Here is a 19,718-nt window from a genome sequence, read left to right on the forward strand (position 1 = left end):
GATCACACTTTCAAAGATGGTGAATTGTGTATCTGAAGTATATTACATCAATTATATGCACAGTATTAAGGGTGTTAGCAATAGTGGAGAGTGTCCCTGCATAATTTCACATTTGTTTCACACATGTCAGAAACTGAGATAGTACATTCAACTGACTTCAACTTAGGATAGATAGTAGACTTCTGGGTATATTTGAGAAAAATAGACAGTGGGAATATCCCATGTTACTATGAGTAACCTGGTTTACCAGTCTTTTTGTAATGACAATTATTCATCAGACACATTTCTAACAAGTGAAGCTTTACAAGAATTTTTCAATGCTTCATGGAAAACAAAAGTAAAGCAATACTTAATGTCGTTGTTTTTATACATTGGCAAGGTTCCAGGTCTTCCTGATTGACCAAGGCTCCAGGTAGCACATCTGTCTGACACACAGAAGGTCCCAGGTAGCACAGGTTTCCAATCTCTGGCATGCACCATTCACATATATCAAATAATTAATCCAGTCTTATCTGTAAAAATTATCAGTATTAATACACAATTCCCACATGATGCTATATACATATTCCTGGCCCATCATAACTTACAGATTCGCCAATAGAATTAATACTGTGTTTCTTCTCCATCAAAAAGAGTTGTTGTTATACAATCCTCAATGTCACAAGTATCATCAGTCAAGCTTTATCTTAGTCCTTTTTAAATCATCTACATGTCTAAGTGACAATTCCCTAGTTTCTAAGTGTAAGATCTTGTTTTTATTTCCACCTGCAAAATAAATTATTTCATATGGACCTGAATATCTTGGTGAAAGTTTATTATGGATTGTATGTAATTTGGCCATGACCAAGTCTCCTATTTGTAATTCTATTTCAATTGCTATTTTGTGTCATTGCTTCTTCATATGTTCCCTAACTCTTTGATGTATAGCTTGAAATGTATGTATCCTATTTGAAATGTAATCATTTATATTATAAACTGGCTTTTGTTCTCCAATCAAGATTTCATATGGAAATATAAGGGCAGACCAGTTATCCAATTCAGCAGCAGCAAGTTTGATGCCAAGATGATGTCCCCTACCATATTGTAACTTTTTTTTTTTCCTAGCATCTTCAGATCAATCAAGAATACATGGCAACAGCAATGGAACAAGGTTGGACCTAACAAAATTATATCTCTCTCTATAAACCCCTTTGGAATATAATAACATGACGAGAAGATGAGATAATAATATGTTATCTCTGCAATGGTCATATGAGATGAACCCACGGACTCCTTATGAATGGTGGAAACAAACCATAATGTGACGATTCCTTAGTCACAGTAACAGTTAGACATTTACTGGCTGACTGACCTAGCCTGAAAGAACTGAGAGATCACCATTTATCACAGTGCAGAGATAGTAATAACAGATACAATACCACCAGCATTTTGGCCATAGATATGGATTGTGAGTGTTTTCAACAACAGCAAAACTTCAGGAGAAAATGTAGATTTTAAAGATCATAATAATTTTAATCAACATGTATGAAAGGAGATGGAATTTTAGATCATACATGGACAATATTTTACATATATTCATCTATTAACAAATTTAGTTCCTATTTTTACAGAATATTTGTTTTCTCTTCCCTTCAACCCTATGTATTTTCTTATATAAAAAAATGTAAGATATAATGCATTTGGTGTGCATGATCCTGGTAATCACATTGCCAGATAAAGTTCACTCAATCAATCTAGCACATGAACTTGACATTTGTTTTTACTGATGGGTCTAAATTTTATGCTGTCATATGATGAGTTTTTAGTGATAACTTTAATCATTGAGGATCACTTCCCATTTTAGCTTCAAATTATACTGCTAAGTTATACAGTATTTCAGCTGCACTAGAACATATTGCTACCCTCCAGAATTCTAGCTATAACATATACTACGATTCAAAAAGTGTCTTGCAATCACTAGAAATCTACAAAGATAACCATTATTAATACAAAAAAAAATTGAAGTGAGTGTTTTTACATAAGTGCAGAGGAATTACAATATAATTTTGTAGGGTTCCTGCACATGTGTAATCTGTGAAAACAAAAGGGCAGACCAGTTATCAAATTCAGCAAGCTTGATGCCAAGATGTTCCCTCTACCATGTTTTTTTTTTTTTTTTTCTAGCACCTTCAGACCTATCAAGAATATATGGCAGCAGCAGTGGAATGAGGTGGGACACAACAAAATTATATAAATTTCTAAAAGCACACACCCTTTTGAGAGCAATAATATACAGTCATATGAGATTAACCCAAGGTCTCCTTATGAATGGTGGAAATGCACCATACTGTGATGGCTGCTGGGTCCCACTGACAATTAGACATTTGCAAGTTAAGTGTCCATCCTGACAGAACTGAGACCAGCATTTTTCAGTGCAGAGATGGTGATAACAGATACAGTTTGGCTAGAATTTAGCACACTGATATGGATTGTGATAGTCTGCTTCGTGACCTCAGCTCAGTCAGTCTGCTTTGTGACCTCAGCTAGAGAACTCGTTTTCTGCAGACACCAGGTAGCAAATACCTGTGAAGTTTATAACTCAGTGTAGTGACTAGTGAATATGTTGCGTTTTTGTAATTATATACATTAGAAATAAAAAGGTTGTTATAAATCACATTGGTCCCCTATTATCTGCAGATGGTCAACTTGAATATTCAAATGAAGGAATGTGTGATATTTTAAACAATTATTTTAGCTCAGTATTCATAGACAACACACCTCAAAGTGAACTCCAAACTGAAACCTGTGAAAAGTCTAGGGTAAAATTACTACGGTAAATATAACAAAAGAAAAAATTAAAAGGTGTATAGACAAACTCAAAGTTAATAAAACACCAGGGCCTTACGTTTGGCATCCAAGAATCTTAAAGGAAATGAAAAATGAGATCGTTGTTCCATTAGAAATCATTTTCAAGAAATCCATCATATCCAGAGATGTCCCAAAAGAATGGAAGCTAGCTAACTTTACTCCAATATTCAAAAAAGGTGACAAAAAGAAACCAAATAACTATAGGCCTATAAGTTTGACTTCAATCATAGGAAAAATTATGGAAACTATCATCAGAGATGCTACTGAACATCATTTAGAAAGTAACTGTTTGATAAATGATAGCCAGCATGGTTTCAGACAGAAACGTTCTTGCGTGACTAAATTACTTGAATTCTACAACACAGTTATCTCGAATTATGACAAAAGAAACAATATAGATTTAATATATCTAGACTTTGCAAAAGCTTTTGATACTGGTCCCCACAAAAGACTACTTACTAAATTAGCTTCACACAGAATAAGTGGTAACCTATTAAATTGGACTAGTAACTGGTTGAATGATCGAAAACGGAGAATTGTTTTAAATAGAAAAACTTCTAGATGGAAAAATGTTACAAGTGGAGTTCCTCAAGGTTCCATTCTTGGGCCACTTCTATTCATTGTATATATAAATGATACAGACCACAAATTGTTTCCAATTTTAATGATGATACAAAACTGGACCACAAATTGTTTCCAATTTTGATGATACAAATCTGTGCAGAATGGCAAATGATCACTTAAATCAGTTATTCAAGAAGATTTAGATAAATTACAGCAATGACCTGAAAAGTGGCTAATAAAATTTAGCACAAGTAAATGCAAGGTTATGCACATAGGTAAAAATAACAGGAAGTATGATTACAAGTTATTTGGAAATTCGTTAACAAAAGTCAATAGTGAAAAGGATCTCAGCGTAATCATCAGTAATGATCTCAAATTATCTAAGCAGTGTATTTCAGCCTCTAAGAAAGCAAATAAGATTCTAGGACTGATTGTGCAATCTTTTGACTTCAAAAGTCCATCACAAATTAACAAGATATATAAATCGTTACTTTGTACACATTTGGAATATGCAGTTTCCATACGTCACTGAATCTCATTAAAGACATTGACAGATTGGAAAAAGTACAATGGTGGGCCACAAAACCGATTCCAAATATCAAAAATAAATCATACAAAAATCGACTAACACATATGAATCTGTTTTCTCTAAAAAAGCGTAGACTCAGAGGTGGCTTGATACAGGTCTTTACTTTACGGCTCTAAAGGGAATTGATAACCTCAAAAGTGACAAAATTTTCACACTGAATGAAAATCATACAAGAAACAATGGTCTCAAACTGCCAGGGAATACATTTAATTTGGAAGTGGGTAGAAACACTTTCGCCAGCTGTGTAGTTAATGAATGGAATAAACTTCCTGCAGAGGCAGTGCAATGTAGTTCAGTTTGAAGTTTTAATAATCATTTAGATAAGCACCTAAGCAAGATGCTGTAATGACTGTCATTCATTTTGTATTATCTATTTGTTTTGTTATTGTCTCTTTATTCTTATTTGCTTGATTCTCATTTAATATTATTCATATGTCAATTAATTATTATTATGGGGGAAAAGAATGCTACCACCAAGTATTCCCCTTTGAGTCGTAAGAGGCGACAAAAAAACAGGACAGGGGATAGGATTAGGAGTCCTACTACCTGTAGCCCCAAAAGGAACATTCCTAAAAAAAGTAAAGGCATAAGAGGGTCTAGGAGTTTTCAAACCAGTACCCTAAAGATTGGGTCTTTTAATGTGCGTGGATGTGGTACAGATGAGAGTAAAAGGGAAGAGTATGTTTGTGAGAAGAAAGATGGATGTACTGGCTTTGAGTGAAACTAAAATGAAAGAGAGGGGCAAGTGTGAGTTTGGGAGTGCAGTTGGGAGGTTCTCAGGAGTGAAGAGGGGACGAGGGAGAGAAGGGGTGGCTATACTAGTAAGTGAAGAGATAAGTAAGCGTGTAGTGGAGTGGAAGGAGGTTTCATTAAGGTTGATGTGGATGAAGGTGAAGCTGGAAAGGGAGATGTGGGTTTTTGTCAGTGCGTATGGGCCTGGTAGTGAGAAGAGCATAGAGGAAAGGGAGGCTTTTTGGGTAGATTTAAGGGGACCGGCTGGTCAAGAATCGATGAAAATTGGGAAAAAAATGAAAAACTGGGAAAAAAATTCTACATCTGCGTATGGCAATCGACAGTCTGTATGCAGAGTATTTCATCAAAATTCGCCTTATTTTCGTAGTTATGGCAAATAAACCCCCTCCTCCCCCCAACTCGACCCCATCTCGGCCCTATGATACGTATTGGTCACTACAATATATATATTATTGCAATAAATAACAATAATTTGTAATGATTGAGTGCTATTGCTAGTGACTTCTGGCAACTCTGTCTCTGTACCAGAGGTTATATATAGACCCCAGAATGGGTAGATGCCTCAGAAAACAATAAACAGTAGACGAAAATTGAGTGATACGCTCCACTGCAAGCCACCATCACTCATCCTTTTGTCATTTGACAAGCTGTTATACTATTTTTGAGATGCCACATCCTCACAAGCAAACCAAACACCTTCAGGAAGCTAGGAAGAGGCAAGAATTACAAAGTAAGCAAGCTATGACACCCTAATGTAATAACCTGCCTAAAATGCAGGTGGGGACCAGGAGCCAGAAGACAGAAGATTATATGACTGGACATCAACATATATGACTGAATATGAATAAATTGTATTCTAAATGTTATCAACATTCAAGCCTATAAAACTAAATAAGGAAATGCCATGATATCCCTTATCTATATTAGTATGTAGGGGTTCAAAGTTAGTGAAAACTTTGACGGCCCGTATCTCAAAACCTAAGTTTTATACCTTCAAACTTCTACTCCTCCATAACATCTTAATCAATTTCAATGAAAATTCACACATAATATGTCTAAATCTGCCTGATTGATGAAATAGAACGTTTTTTTTAATATCTGAAAGGGTTAATTTTTGAAAAAAAAAAAAAAAAATCCCCTATTTGAAGGGGAACGGGGTGGAAAAAAATATAAAAATTAAAATTCCACAAACTAATTACTTTAACTAAAATTTCTCTCTATTTGTTTGAAGGTCTGGATAAGGTCCTTCCACCATATTAATTTCATTCATGTAGAGCAATTATTATAGTAGTCATTTCAAAATTATCAATTTTTTTGAAAGGGGGGTGGGGCTAAACATGAAAGGGTTGCAGATTAGTTTTTTGGGGTTAGGAAAGATGTATATGGTGTCCCTAACTCCTGGCATAAATTTCTGTGCAATAACCCAATTAATAAAGATTTTCATCTTTTGATCAGGCGGTCCCCTTAAATGAGTGCATAGAGGGATTAGGGAGAAATGCCAATGTAGTTGTATTGGGAGACCTTAATGCTAGGGTAGGAAACGAACCAATAGATGGAGTGATTGGGAAGTATGGAGTTCCAGGTAAAAATTATAGTGGAGAATTGATGGTGGAGATGTGTCTTGAAAGAGTGTTGATGATAGCAAATAGTGTTCAGGAAAAAAGTCGAGCATAAGTACACATGGGAGAGGGTGGTGGATGGAAGGGTGGCAGATAAAGCGTTAATGGACTATATAGTGGTGACCAGGAGTATGGTAGGAAGTTAGGATGTACATATTCTAAGGGGAGAGAGTGAGGGAATATCAGATCAATTACTGGAAGATAATTGAGAGTGGAGAATAGGTGGAGAAAGAGGAAAAAGGCAGAAGGTAGGGAGGTACTTAGGGTGAACTGCTTAAATGAGAAAGAAAAGGAGGAGTTTAAGAAGAAGCTGAGAGAGGAGTGGGAGGGAGTGAAGGATAGAGTAGAACTACAAGTGGAGGAGGAATGGGGATGGTTCAAGGAGGGAGTCATAAGGTGTGCAAAGATGGTGTGTGGAACAAGGAGGGAGGGAGGAAATAGAAGGTAGGGTAGTGAGTGGTGGGATGAGAAATCAAAGAAGGTTGTAGAAGAGAAGAAGCAGGCTTTCATAGATTGGCTACAAATTAGGACGAGGGAATCGTATGAGAGGTACAAAGTAAAGAGAAGGGAAGTTAAGCATAAGATAAAGGAAGCAAAGAGGAGAGATGTGAAATGGGGTAAGAGTATGACAGAACATTTTGAAAGTAATAAAAAGATGTATTGGAAAAGAATTAAAAAAGGAAGAGGAAGCGAACCAAGTAGAGAAGAAAAGGTAAAAGGTGCAGATGGAGAGATGATAATGGAAGAGAAGGCAGTGAGAGGAAGGTGGGCAGAGTATTTTAAGGAGTTGCTAAATGTGAAGGAGGATAGGGAGGGAAAGGTAGTTGCAGTGGGAAACGCTAAGAAGATGACCGTCATGAGTGAGGAAAATGGAGGAGAAATAAGGAAAGATGAAGTGAAAGCAGCTGTTAAGATGATGAGAGCAGGTAAGGCATCTGGGTTGGATGGATGCCATGTAGAATGTCTGAAGAAAGGAGGTACAGTTATGGTGGAATGGCTGGTGAGGTTATTTAATGTTTGTTTAAGGACAGAGGACTGGAGGAGTGCCTGTATAGTTCCACTTTACAAGGGAAAGGGGGACAAGTGTGAGTGTAGTAGTTTCAGAGAGATAAGCTTGTTGAGTGTAGTTGGGAAGGCTTATGGGAGGGTCTTGATTGAGAGGATTAGGAGAGAACAGAGGGAGTAATTGGTGAGGAATAGTGTGGTTTTAGGACAGGTAGGGGTTGTGTAGATCAGATTTTTTATGGCAAGACAGATATGTGAGAAATCTATTGGAAAAGGTTAGGATGTTTTTTGGACTTTTATGAATCTGGAAAAGGCTTACGACAGGGTAGACAGGAAGGCACTGTGGGAGGTATTGCAGATATATGGGATAGGAGGAAAGCTGTTAAGAGCAGTCAATAGTTTTTATGAGAGTAGTAGAGCTTGTGTTAGGATTAGAAATGGAGAGAGTGAATGGTTTGAGGTAAAGGTGAGATTTCATCAGGGAGGTGTTATGTCACCCTGACTGTTCAATCTATACATGGATGGGGTGATGCGAGAGGTGAATGCAAGGGTAGTGGGTCAGGGGTTGGAGATGGTTAAAGAAAATGGAGAAAAGTGGGAAATAAGCCAGTTGTTGTTTACTGATGACACTGCACTTGTAGCAGGATCAGAGGAGGGATTAAGGAAGTTAGTGAGAGAGTACAGAGTTTGAGGTGTGTGAAAGAAGGAAGCTGAAGATAAATGTGGGCAAAAGTAAGGTGATGAGATGTACAAGGAGAGAGAGTGACTGCAGACTACAAGTAAGCATTAAGGGAGAGAGACTGGAGGAAGTGGATATTTTTGGATACTTGGGTGCGAATGTGGCAGGAAAGGGAGTAGGGGTGGAAGTAGAATGGAGACTGAGAGAAGCAAGTAAATGCCTTGGGGGATTAAAAAGTGTATTGAGAAATAGACATCTGGGAATGGATGCCAAGAGGAGGTTATATGAAGGAGGGATTGTGCCAACAGCACTGTATGGAGCAGAAACATGGAACATAAGAATAGAAGAGAAGAGTTTGAATGTGTTTGAGATGAAATGTCTGAGAAGTATGATAGGGGTTACTAGACTAGATAGAGTGAGAAATGAGGAGGTGAGGAGGAGAACAGGGGTGGAAAGGGAGCTGGGAGATAGGGTTGATGAAAGAGTATTAGGATGGTTTGGACACATGGAAAGAATGAGTGAAGAAAGATTAGTAAAAGAGGTGTGAAAGGCAGAGGTGGAATGAGTGAATATGAGGGGGTGTCCTAGGATGAGATGGATGGATGGGGTAAAAAGGGTATTGGGAAAGAGAGGAATGTCTGTTGAGGAAGGATGGGAGAGGACAAAAGATTGAGGTGGAGAAGGGTTGTGTATGGATGATGCTGTGATGCATGAGGGGGAGTGGGTGGGGGGTGGGGTGAGGATGTATGAGAAATAATTTGATGCAGACCAAAGGTATTTCTCTCCATCTTCTCTTTTTCTGGATGAGGGGATGGAGAGGGGGATCGCCGAATTAATGAAGCGGCCATGCTGTGGATGTACTGTGTCTTGCAACACTACTTCTAACCCAGGGCAGTGGAAAGGATGCAGGGATGACGCATCATCCAGGAGGTGCCAAGATGAGAGGGAGGGAGGAGGGTGGAGGGGAGTGGAATATGTATGGGATGGAATGGGTGGGAGTGGTTTCTATGCCTTTTTCTTTTTGGCTACCCCCTTTGTAAGGGGGGAAAAAAGCCTTTGGTATATGTATGTACTAATTACCTATTTATTATTTAACTATACCTATGCACTTATTTTATTATTTACATCATTAAATTTTTTATTTATTCATTTATTCATCATTATAATTTTTTTGCATCCGACCTTGATATGGACTAAAAGGTCTCCTGTTGGCATGCTCTGCCTTTGTAATCCTTTGTAAAATATAGATTTTAAAGGATTATAATGACTTTAATTAACTTATATTAAAGAAATTGGATACCTAATTGAAAAATATTCTTTGTTCTATTTTTTTCTAAACTTACATTTTATTTTCATAAATAGTTGTTTTGTTTTGTTTTTTCTTTTTCTTTTCTCTTTAGTATCCATGATCCTGGTAGTCATGATGCCAGACAATGTTCAATCTCTAGTGTGAGTCTTCATGTGACGAGTGAGGGAGCCTTTCTGTGAGAAAGTTGCATCACACAAGTCACACTGGAAAGGCTTCTCTCCTGTGTGGATCAACATGTGCTTTTTGAGGTTACTTCTCTTGGCGACAGCTGTATCACACAGATCACATTGGAAAGGCTTCTCTCCTGTGTGGGTCATCAAATGATATTTCAGGCTACTCATATGTGTAAAAGCAGAATCACACATGTTACACTGGAAAGGCTTCACTCCTGTGTGGATTGTTATGTGACATTTGAGTTCACTCTTTGTTGGGTAAGCTGCATTGCACAGGTCACACTGGTAAGGCTTCTCTCCTGTGTGGGTCATCAGGTGACGCTTGAGGGGACCCCTTGTTGAGAAAGCTGCATCACACAGGTCGCAATGGAAAGGCTTCTCTCCTGTGTGGGTCCTCATGTGACATTTGAGTTCATCCTTAGTTGGGAAAGCTGCATTGCACACATCACAGTGGAAAGGCTTCTCTCCTGTGTGGGCCATCATGTGACGTTTTAATCTGCCCTTAGCTGAGAAAGCTGCATTACACAGGTCACACTGGAAAGGCTTCTCTCCTGTGTGGGTCATCATGTGATATTTGAGTACACTCTTAGTTGTGAAAGCTGCATCGCACAGGTCACACTGGAAAGGCTTCTCTCCTGTGTGGGTCATCACATGATCTTTGAGGCGACTCTTTCGTGAAAAAGCAGAACTGCACAGGTCACACTGGAAAGGCTTCTCTCCTGTGTGGGTCATCATGTGACCCTTGAGGTAACTCTTTCTTGAGAAAGCTGCATTGCACAGGTCACACTGGAAAGGCTTCTCTCCAGTGTGGGTTGTCATGTGACTTGTTAGGGTACTTTTCACTGAAAAAGAAGAACCGCACTGTTCACACTGGTAAGGCTTCTCCCCTGTGTGGGTCCTCATGTGGCGTTCGAGTTCAACCTTAGTTAAGAAAGCTGCATCACAGAGGTCACACTGGAAAGGCTTCTCTCCTGTGTGGGTCATCATGTGATATTTGAGGTAAAATTTTCGTGAAAAAGCAGAATTACACTGGCCACACTGGAAAGGCTTTTCTCCTGTGTGGGTCATCATGTGATGTTTGAGATTACCATCACTTAAGAAAGCTGCATCACACATGCCACACTGGAAAGGCTTCTCTCCTGTGTGGGTCATCATGTGATATCTGAGGCCACTCCTGTATGAAAAAGCAGAATCACACAGGTCACACTGGAAAGGCTTTTTTCCTGTGTGGGCCATCATGTGACATTTGAAATTAGTCTTTCTTGAGAAAGTTTTATTGTACAGATCACATTGGAAAGTTTTCTCTTCTATGTGGTTATTAGGTGATATTTACTATGACTGGCAAGATGCCTGTGCCACACATGTCACATTAGATCCTCTTCATTGTATGACATACCGAATTTATGGATATCTCTTCCTAAGAAATATTGATAGTTACCCTCCTGGAAAAAGAAAAATGTATTTATAAGGTTGACATCTTACTCTAAGATTGTGTAATATTAGGGGTGTGGATTTTTCATACATAAACCAGTTCATACTCACATCCCTATATACCCAAAAAGACACTTTATATGTGCCACCTAACATCAAGTAGGTAGAAACACTAACATATATGGTGGTTTGATATATTGCATTCTACTTTTCCTTAGAGATACCCTGAAAATCATCCAATATCCATATACATACTCATGCCACCACTGTGGTGTCAATGGCCACTGAGATTACACATGCATCCACTCACTCTCTTCCACTTAACCTTGTCTGTTTGTATAAATAACCCAACCATGGCTCATCAAGTCAGTTGTCTATCCAGAATCTAGACAAATACAATAAATTATCTAACCAAAGTGTTTGACTCTATGGACCTTCATTCAAAGTCTCCATAAACCACAAGATTTTTTTTTTTTTTCTTTTTCTTTTTTCTTTTTTTTTTTCTCTCTAGCTTTTCATCTGGTCACAAGATTTGGGAGGTGGAAATAGCACAGTTGGCTACTAAAATATATTGTCTCCAAATATGATGATACAAAACTATGCGTTATGGCAAATGATCACTTTAATCAATTAGATATTCAAGAAGATTTAGATAAATTACAGCAATGGTCTGAAAAGTGGTTAATGAAATTTAACACAAGTAAATGCAAGGTTATGCACATAGGTAAAAAGAACAGTTAGTATGATTACAAGTTATTTGGAAATTTGTTAACAAAAGTGGATAGTGAGAGGGATCTTGGCGTAATTATCAGTAACAATTTCAAATCATCTAAGCAGTGTATTTCAGCCTCTGAGAAAGCAAATCAGATTCCAGGACTGATTGTGTGATCTTTTGACTTCAAAAGTTCATCACTCATTAACAAGCTATATAAATTGTTAGTTCGTCCACATCTGGAATATGCGGTTTCCATATGGCCACTGAATCCCATCAAAGACACTGACAGATTTGAAAAAGAACAATGGCGAGCCACAAAACTGATTCCAAATATCAAAAATAAATCATACAAAAATCGACTAAAACATATGAATCTGTTTTCCCTAAAATAACGTAGACTCAGAGGTGACTTGATACAGGTATTTAAGATTCTAAAGGGGATTGACATCAAAAGTGACAAAAATTTTACACTGGATGAGAATCCAAAAAGAAATAATAGTCTCAAACTGTCAGGCAAAAGATTTTATTTGGAAGTGGGTAGAAACAACTTCACCAACCATGTAGTTATTGAATAGAATAAACTTCCTGCAGAGGCAGTGCAATGTAGTTCTGTTTGAAGCTTTAAGATTCATTTAGATAAACATCTAAGCAAGATGTTGTAATGACTGCCATTTATTTTATATTATTTGATTATTTCTTTGTCATTATTTGCCTATTTGTCATTTGCTTGATTTTCATTTATTATTATTTATCTGTCAATTTATTACTATTTACTAGTTACCTGTTTGTTTATTATTTAACTCTACCTATGCATTTATTTTATTTATTATTATATCATTATAATTTTTTTTCATCATTATATTTTTTTTCACTTCTGACCTAGTTATAAACCAAAAGGTCTCCTATCAGCATGCTCCACCTTTGTAATCCTTTGTAATCTACAACAGTCATATTCTAATATAACTCCATAACATTCCACATTTGAGCTCACAAGACTTGAATCTAAATATTGCCTATTCTAGGAAGGTTCATTCAGTTCATCTCATTCATCAGATTCAAATAAGAGTAGCAAGTCACATTGTCTAAAATACACTGGTAAGTGGTTATGTTTATTATCATCTTACCAAAAGGTAATAAATAAAAATTATCTATGGATTTGTAGAGGTACCATCCATATCTTTTTTCGTCGTATTTAGTAAAACCTCCTTTTTTCATGTGTGATTTTGCTGGGCTGGTACCCACTTGGGAGTCAACCTTGCAGGTACATACATGAACAAAAAAGGCAATCATTCTGTGGTTAAGAATAACGTGTTTCCGTCTCAACCTGCTTGGTTAACCCCAGGTGGCAGCAGTGGTGTTGGTAGTGATGATGGTGATGATCCTTCACACACATGTTCTTCCTCATTGGGTCACTTGGTTCATCTGAGAATGCAGACCAGTCATCCATCCACAACAAGAAAGGGTCACAGATTCAGTGTTCAACAGAAACCTAACAGATGGGGGGATAGCCAGCAGGTCACCCACCCACCCTGTTGCACTGGTCACTCTTTAACCCCCGACTTCAGACTCTAAGTCATAGGCCTGTCCAGCCATTGAACTAGATAATGCCATCTTATCAATGTCTTCCTCTAGGACCTAAATGTTCAACCTTGTATCAAAGGCTGCTCAGGGGAGGGAGAGAAAGAGAGAGAGAAGGGAGAGGTGACAGTGAGAGAGGGACAGAGGAAGAGGGAGACAGTGAGTCTTCGCAGCTGATTTCAAGGACAGGGAAAGAAAGGACTCCTCATTCGTAGCCCCCTTTGCATAAAATGCCTTGTCATGATGGAGGGGCTTGAGTGTCCCAATGACCTGGTGGATGAGGCTAGAGGGGGCTTCGGCCTCTGCTCCACCCTACTTAGGGAAAAGGGCTACCCATGCTAGCAAGGTCGCCAGTGTGGGACCAGACCTAATGGTTCTCAGTGCCACCCACCAGAGGGACCACCATATGAGGTCATCCTGTACTGGATGGTTGGGTGTCTGGGTTGGGGGCAAGTTGTGGAGGGAGGTCTTAGCTTCGTCGCAGACAAACATTCGAATCAAGAGGAAATGCTTTTTGAAACAAGTGGCCCCCATGAACAAGGCACCCTGTCCATGGCAACTAACATTCACTCCCTTTGTAATCCCAGTAGGTGGTTGCCCTTGGCCCTTGAAGCCAAATAAACTCTTACAACTTACATATAATAGCAAAAATCAAAACCCCTGAGAGGCAGTCAACCAGGAACTTGGGATATCACCATCTGGCCGTAACTGAAGTGAAACACATGAGCAGGCTGGAAGTCACACTCCCCCTGCTGCTGTAGCCCATGTTGGAAGACCCCACCAGTCACCTATTTAGTCTTGTTTTGGTGCAATCAAGATAACAAACGTCTACCCATCACAGTTATATCATGCAATCCACTCAGCTTTCAACCATTTTGGGAAAGTCCTCTGCATCTGTCTGAAATATGATAGGGACTGTCTCTCAAATTGAAGTCATGTGACTTGTACATCTGACAGTGCGACCATTACTGCACACAAGATAATTTCCTACATCTTGGAGATAAGAACCTAATCAATGAAATAATCAGATCAAATAATGTGGTCAACAGTGAAAATAACTACTGTCCCGATCTCTTCCAAGATGAAAACATGCCCCCAAAGTTTGCCACACCCCCTACATCTTACTGGTTTGTGGCAAACTACAAAGGAAACAAAAACAACTTTATCTATGCAGCAAAATAGCTAGAGAGGATTGGAGTAATCCCAAAATATCACATCAAGAAATATGGGAAAGTAGTGTTAAACAGGGCAAAAGACTTGACAAAGGCAATAATGCTCCTACATCTACCTAACCCATCACATGGGATTTTTTATTCAATCAGGACAGGCAGAAAATTCAGTTACTGCAAATCGCATACTTACAACCAGAAATTGTATGAATTCTCAGATGATATCCTACAATTATGGCCAGATATTGTCCAACTCACTACAAAGATCCGAGGAAACAGCAACTTGATCATGCTCATGTTTTAAAGTTCATATTAGTCATCTTTCTCTCCCAGTAAAAGCTTTCATTGACCATCCATTACAATGTTATCAATGCTGCAAGTTTGGTCACAGCAAGAACTGTACATGTACTGTGCACACCTACACGATATAGCATTAGAAAATTAAATATTAATTTTGTAAACTATAATACATGAACGTGATATGCGATTTTCTTGTCAAAAATAAGTAACGAAAAACCTTGCTACAAGCATATCTACTAACGAAAGAAGCCACTAGGATATAGTCCAGAGGCCATGTTGTCGCCTGTCCAATCCAGTCACTGTCAGTTAGACGATGGGTTTCACATTGTGGACCGGGTGTTCTCCAACTCCAGGTCAGTTAATAAGTGCTGTTACAAAGACAATAGGGCTTCTTTGGGCTTTTTGAGAGAACACGGGGTTCTCCCATTGTCTGTTAACTGCCCAAGGTATAATAACAATCAGGCCATCAGCAGCCATGACGATGACGACCCAGATGATTTTTAGAATTTGAGGTACCAAATTCCTATATATAGGTTAGATTATTAAGTTAGGTTAGGTTAGAATAGACAAATTTATCATCTTTCCATTTCTTCAACTTCAGCACCTATCAAAACAAACATGGCGTATCATTCAACCGCTGCAACTTTTCATTAGTAAATCAGTTTTAGCAACTTTCTTGTTATTTCCCCCAAGAAAATCACATACTATGATGTATTATAATTTACAAAAGAAGACAGTTGAAGATAAATGTGGGTAAAAGTAAGGTGATGAGATGTACAAGGGGTGAAAGTGGCAACAGACTGGAAGTGAGCATTAACCCCTTTGTTACCGACCCGTCAACCTTACGTAAACATACGTTTCAAACCGTCCCACGAATGGCTGGAGCCTTATGTTTGTAAACACAGACACTTGCCACCACATGGGTAGAAATAACCCAGAAACCGAGGCCTTGAGAGCCCTCAATACACACAGCTTATAACTGTGACACGTGCGTGTCACTGGGAGCACGCTCGGTTCCTGGCAGGTGCACTCAGCTGTGACACGCAGGCGTCACAAAACACATATCCGGTACTCAAGGGGTTAAGGGAGAGCGACTGGAGGATGTGGATAGTTTTTGATACTTGGGTGCGAATGTGGCAAGAAAGGGAGGAGTGGAGGTGGAGGTAGAATGTAGATTGAGAAAAGTGAGTAAATGCCTTGGTGGATTAAATAGTGTAATGAAAAATAGACATTTGGGAATGGATGCTAAGAGGAAATTGTATGGAGTGATTGTGCCAACAGCACTGTATGGGGCAGAAACATGAAACATAAGAGAGGAAGAGAGAAGGAGTTTGAATGTGTTTGAGATGAGGTGTCTGAGAAGTATGATGGGGGTTACTAGGCTGGATAGAGTGAGGAATGAGGAGGTGAGGAGAACAGGGGTGGTAAAGGAGTTGGGAGATAGGGTTGATGAAAGAATATTAGGATGGTTTGGACACATGGAAAGAATGAGTGAAGAAAGACTAGGAAAAGAGGTGTGGAAGGCAGATGTGGAGGGAGTGAACATCAGGGGGCGACCTAGGATGAGATGGATGGATGGGGTGAAAGGGGCTTTGGGGAAGAGGGGAATGTTTGTTGAGGAAGGATGGGAGAGAACAAAGGATAGGGGTGAGTGGAGAATGGTTATATACAGATGATGTTGTGATGCATGAGGTGGAATGGGTGGGGGGATGGGGGTGAGGTAGTATGTGTGAAGGGACGGAGAGGAGAGGAGAGGAGGGGTCGCCAATTTAATGAAGCGGCCTTGCTGTGGATGTGCTGTGTCTTGCAACACTGCTTCTGACCCAGGACAGTGGACAAGATACAGGGATGACCCATCATCCAGGAAGTGCCATGATAAGAGGGAGGGTAGAGGGTGGAGGGGAGTAGAGTGTATTGGGAATGGAATGGGTGGGAATAGTTTTTATGTCTTTGTTTTTTAGCTACTTCCCTTGTGAGGGGGAAAAATCCTTTGGTATATGTATGTAATAATTAATTTTCTATTGCTATATCACATAGGTGTCCACTTCTAAAACTACTGAAACATATTTTCAATTGAATGGTTTTATTAGACTAGGTTAGGAGCTATTGAACAAAGCAAATTCCATGTTAAGTATATGAGTTTGCTTAATTCTGGAATTTTACTTATGAGCTGACCAATGATACAGGCAAAGCCAGACTTTTTTATTCACTGTCTTATGGGCACAATGGATCCTTCCCTTTATGTCACAGGGCAATATATATATATATATATATATATATATATATATATATATATATATATATATATATATATATATATATATATATATATATATATAATATCACCCCCAACACATTCATTTAGACAAAGCTTTTAAGAGGTCATGACAGGCCGAATGAAATACATATAACATTTTTTTTTTTTTCAGTTATGTTTCATTTATACCTTCTCGCCAGGCTGATGAGCACACAAGCTGTATGGACCAAGCTTTGCATGCTTTGTACACACAGCGCTAATAGATAGTTCGACGGGAAAACTAGGATTTTCACCGATTTTTAGCTTATTTAGATTTTAGGTTTTCCAACGTCAGTGGGCCCGAAACGTAAACCAATGAATAACATACAAAAAACTGGCCTAACAGTTGGAGCTGCGAGGTTGGCAAACTTCTTTAAAAATACCCACCCGTTTACCCCACCTTACTACTATTTGATTGCCTTCATTGGGCTTTTTGGAGTTATCACTCGTACATAAAGTCATATATTATCATTAGTAACTATTTAGTACCTTGGTCGACAATATTTACATTTGCTGATTATTTCATTTGTGGCATTGGATTAAATTACTTGTAAAATTGTTGTGTGCTGAAAAATAAACTAAACACTCACGAATTAAAGTAGAAGTCTCACGTCTACAATGCACAACCACGAACACAATAATGGAGCGTCTAAATTATCTAAAATTGTGATCTCAAAATTAGTCGATCTATGACGTCATATGTAAACAAACAGTGCAAAGTCCGGAGGAGGAGGTTTTCCTCTCTTTTTTTCTACGGTTAGTGATAATGGAGAGAAGTGGATCATAAATCAGTTGTTGTCAAGATTACCAATTTTAGCATAATTATGTTAATTTGAATGTAACTTTCCTTAAATGATTGCAAAGTATGACATGAAAAATATCAAGGAGTACAAGAAAAAAAGAGAAGCAAAACATAAGATAAAGGAGTCATAAAGGAGAGTAGATGTAAAATGGGGAAGGAGTATGACAAATTTTAAAAGTAATGAAAATATGTTTTGGAAGGAAATTAGCATCTCTTGCACGAGACGATCCCACACCTCATGGTAGTCAATACTCACACATCGATTGAGTGCAGACGTACATCTTTTAGCGTTAGAATAATCTACATTTGGAACTCGCTACCTGATCATATAATGAGCTCCAATTCAGTGTAATTATTCAAGCAATTGTATCTACATGCACCTTGGACAAACCTTATTTGAATCTGGTAGATAAATAAACTTCAAAATATATACTGCAATATACCAAGCCTGCGTATGCGTGTCCCGAAATCCCTAGACAGTGCAAAGAGGAGGGGGTGGTTGAGGGGAATGAGAATTCTCGTATAATGGGAAAATGGCGAAGGGGGGTAGCTTCAGTTGGCCGTGCGAAGTACCAGTGTCACAACTTTGAGTTGTGACACGCTGCCTATTGCTTTTTATTTTCTTTCAACTGTTTCAGATCGCAGTTACCAAACACTTTCGCTCAAGGGCCCTCGCAGACATAGTAGGCTTCACAATTTTTCGTCTCCCTTCAGCCCTTTTCGGCTGTCATTTTACTCTATGGAACTGCTGGAACTCTTAGGGCCTCTAGCAACTACTTCTTGATATTTTTCTTTCCCTTATCTTCATTAACTATTGTGCCAATTTAGCAGTCAGTTGCAGTGCTTTAACGAGTTTGGAGACTCATATTTACTCAGGAATCCCTCCCCCCCTCTTTCGCTAAAGGTGTATCTACATATGCCTACGAGCGAAGACACGAATGTTTTAATGATAAGATTGGAGTACCTCTTCATCGCATTTTTACTGTTTGTCCATGTCGTAGTTGTAACTTTCTATTTTATGATTAGAATTGGTGTATTTCACCCAAGAATTACCATTCGAATTGATTCTAACGGTTTAACCCACCCCCCTGTGTGCTTGCCACTTCTTGTATAGGCTAGTTAATTAGGCTAGTTAGAATCATATAGTCCTCTCTCGTGACTAATGACTACCTCAAAGGACTACTAGAAATGATTCAGCTCCCACATTAACGTCGCACTGCATTCCCTTCGAAACGGGTGATTTGAAATTAAGAGCGCCGGCAACAGTGTATGGGCAACCAGTTGACCCGACGCCCGCGGAGAGTGCCGGGCACCAGGCAGTTAACCCCGGGTTTACATAGGGTGAGGTGGGCTATCGAGGATTTTATTCCTCCGCCCTACAAGTACAATCACAATCAGCCATACAACAGTGACTCAGTTGTCTGAAATCCCTGAAGCCTACTGAATCGAGGCCAGGGTCGCGAGTGAAGTGCTGCCCCGACCCCCGCCCCCCCCCCTGGGAACGGGCTTACATAAGAACATAAGAATGAGACTGCAAGAGACCATAAGGCCTACACTAGGCAGCTCGGCTTGATCGGTGTCGCGACGAGTTTCGCCTCCAATGAACGCAAACCGCGTTTAGAGTGTATGACGAACCCACTTCCGTGTGACGAGAACAGAACTTTATTCAGTGTGGTGAGATCTGTGAAGGGAAGTCTTCGGAAACGGATCCCGCCCCGAGGCGCCAACGACGTCTCTGTTTCTAATCCAACAATTATGTGCACGGAAATATGAGAACTGGAAAACTAATAAGTTTATCTTTCAATTTGTCAAAAGCTGGTTGTGCAGGTCTCCATATGAACTTTGAATCTTTCCTCAACAAAGAACCTAATCATTAACCATATCTGCAT

General features: G+C 39.0%; 1 protein-coding gene across 1 annotated transcript; it reads right to left on the reverse strand.

The window, feature by feature from the left end:
- Position 1: 1 nt before the first annotated feature.
- Positions 2–11,205, reverse strand: LOC143041201 (uncharacterized). The gene has a single exon (XM_076213042.1). The coding sequence runs from the start codon at positions 10,775–10,777 to the stop codon at positions 9,494–9,496; it is 1,284 nt and encodes a 427-aa protein (XP_076069157.1). The 5' UTR covers positions 10,778–11,205; the 3' UTR covers positions 2–9,493.
- Between the last annotated feature and the right edge of the window lie 8,513 nt (positions 11,206–19,718).

The sequence above is a fragment of the Oratosquilla oratoria genome, chromosome 30 (genome assembly GCF_046742065.1).
Source record: "Oratosquilla oratoria isolate Oo_2021 chromosome 30, ASM4674206v1, whole genome shotgun sequence".
Classification (NCBI taxonomy): Eukaryota; Metazoa; Arthropoda; class Malacostraca; order Stomatopoda; family Squillidae; genus Oratosquilla; species Oratosquilla oratoria.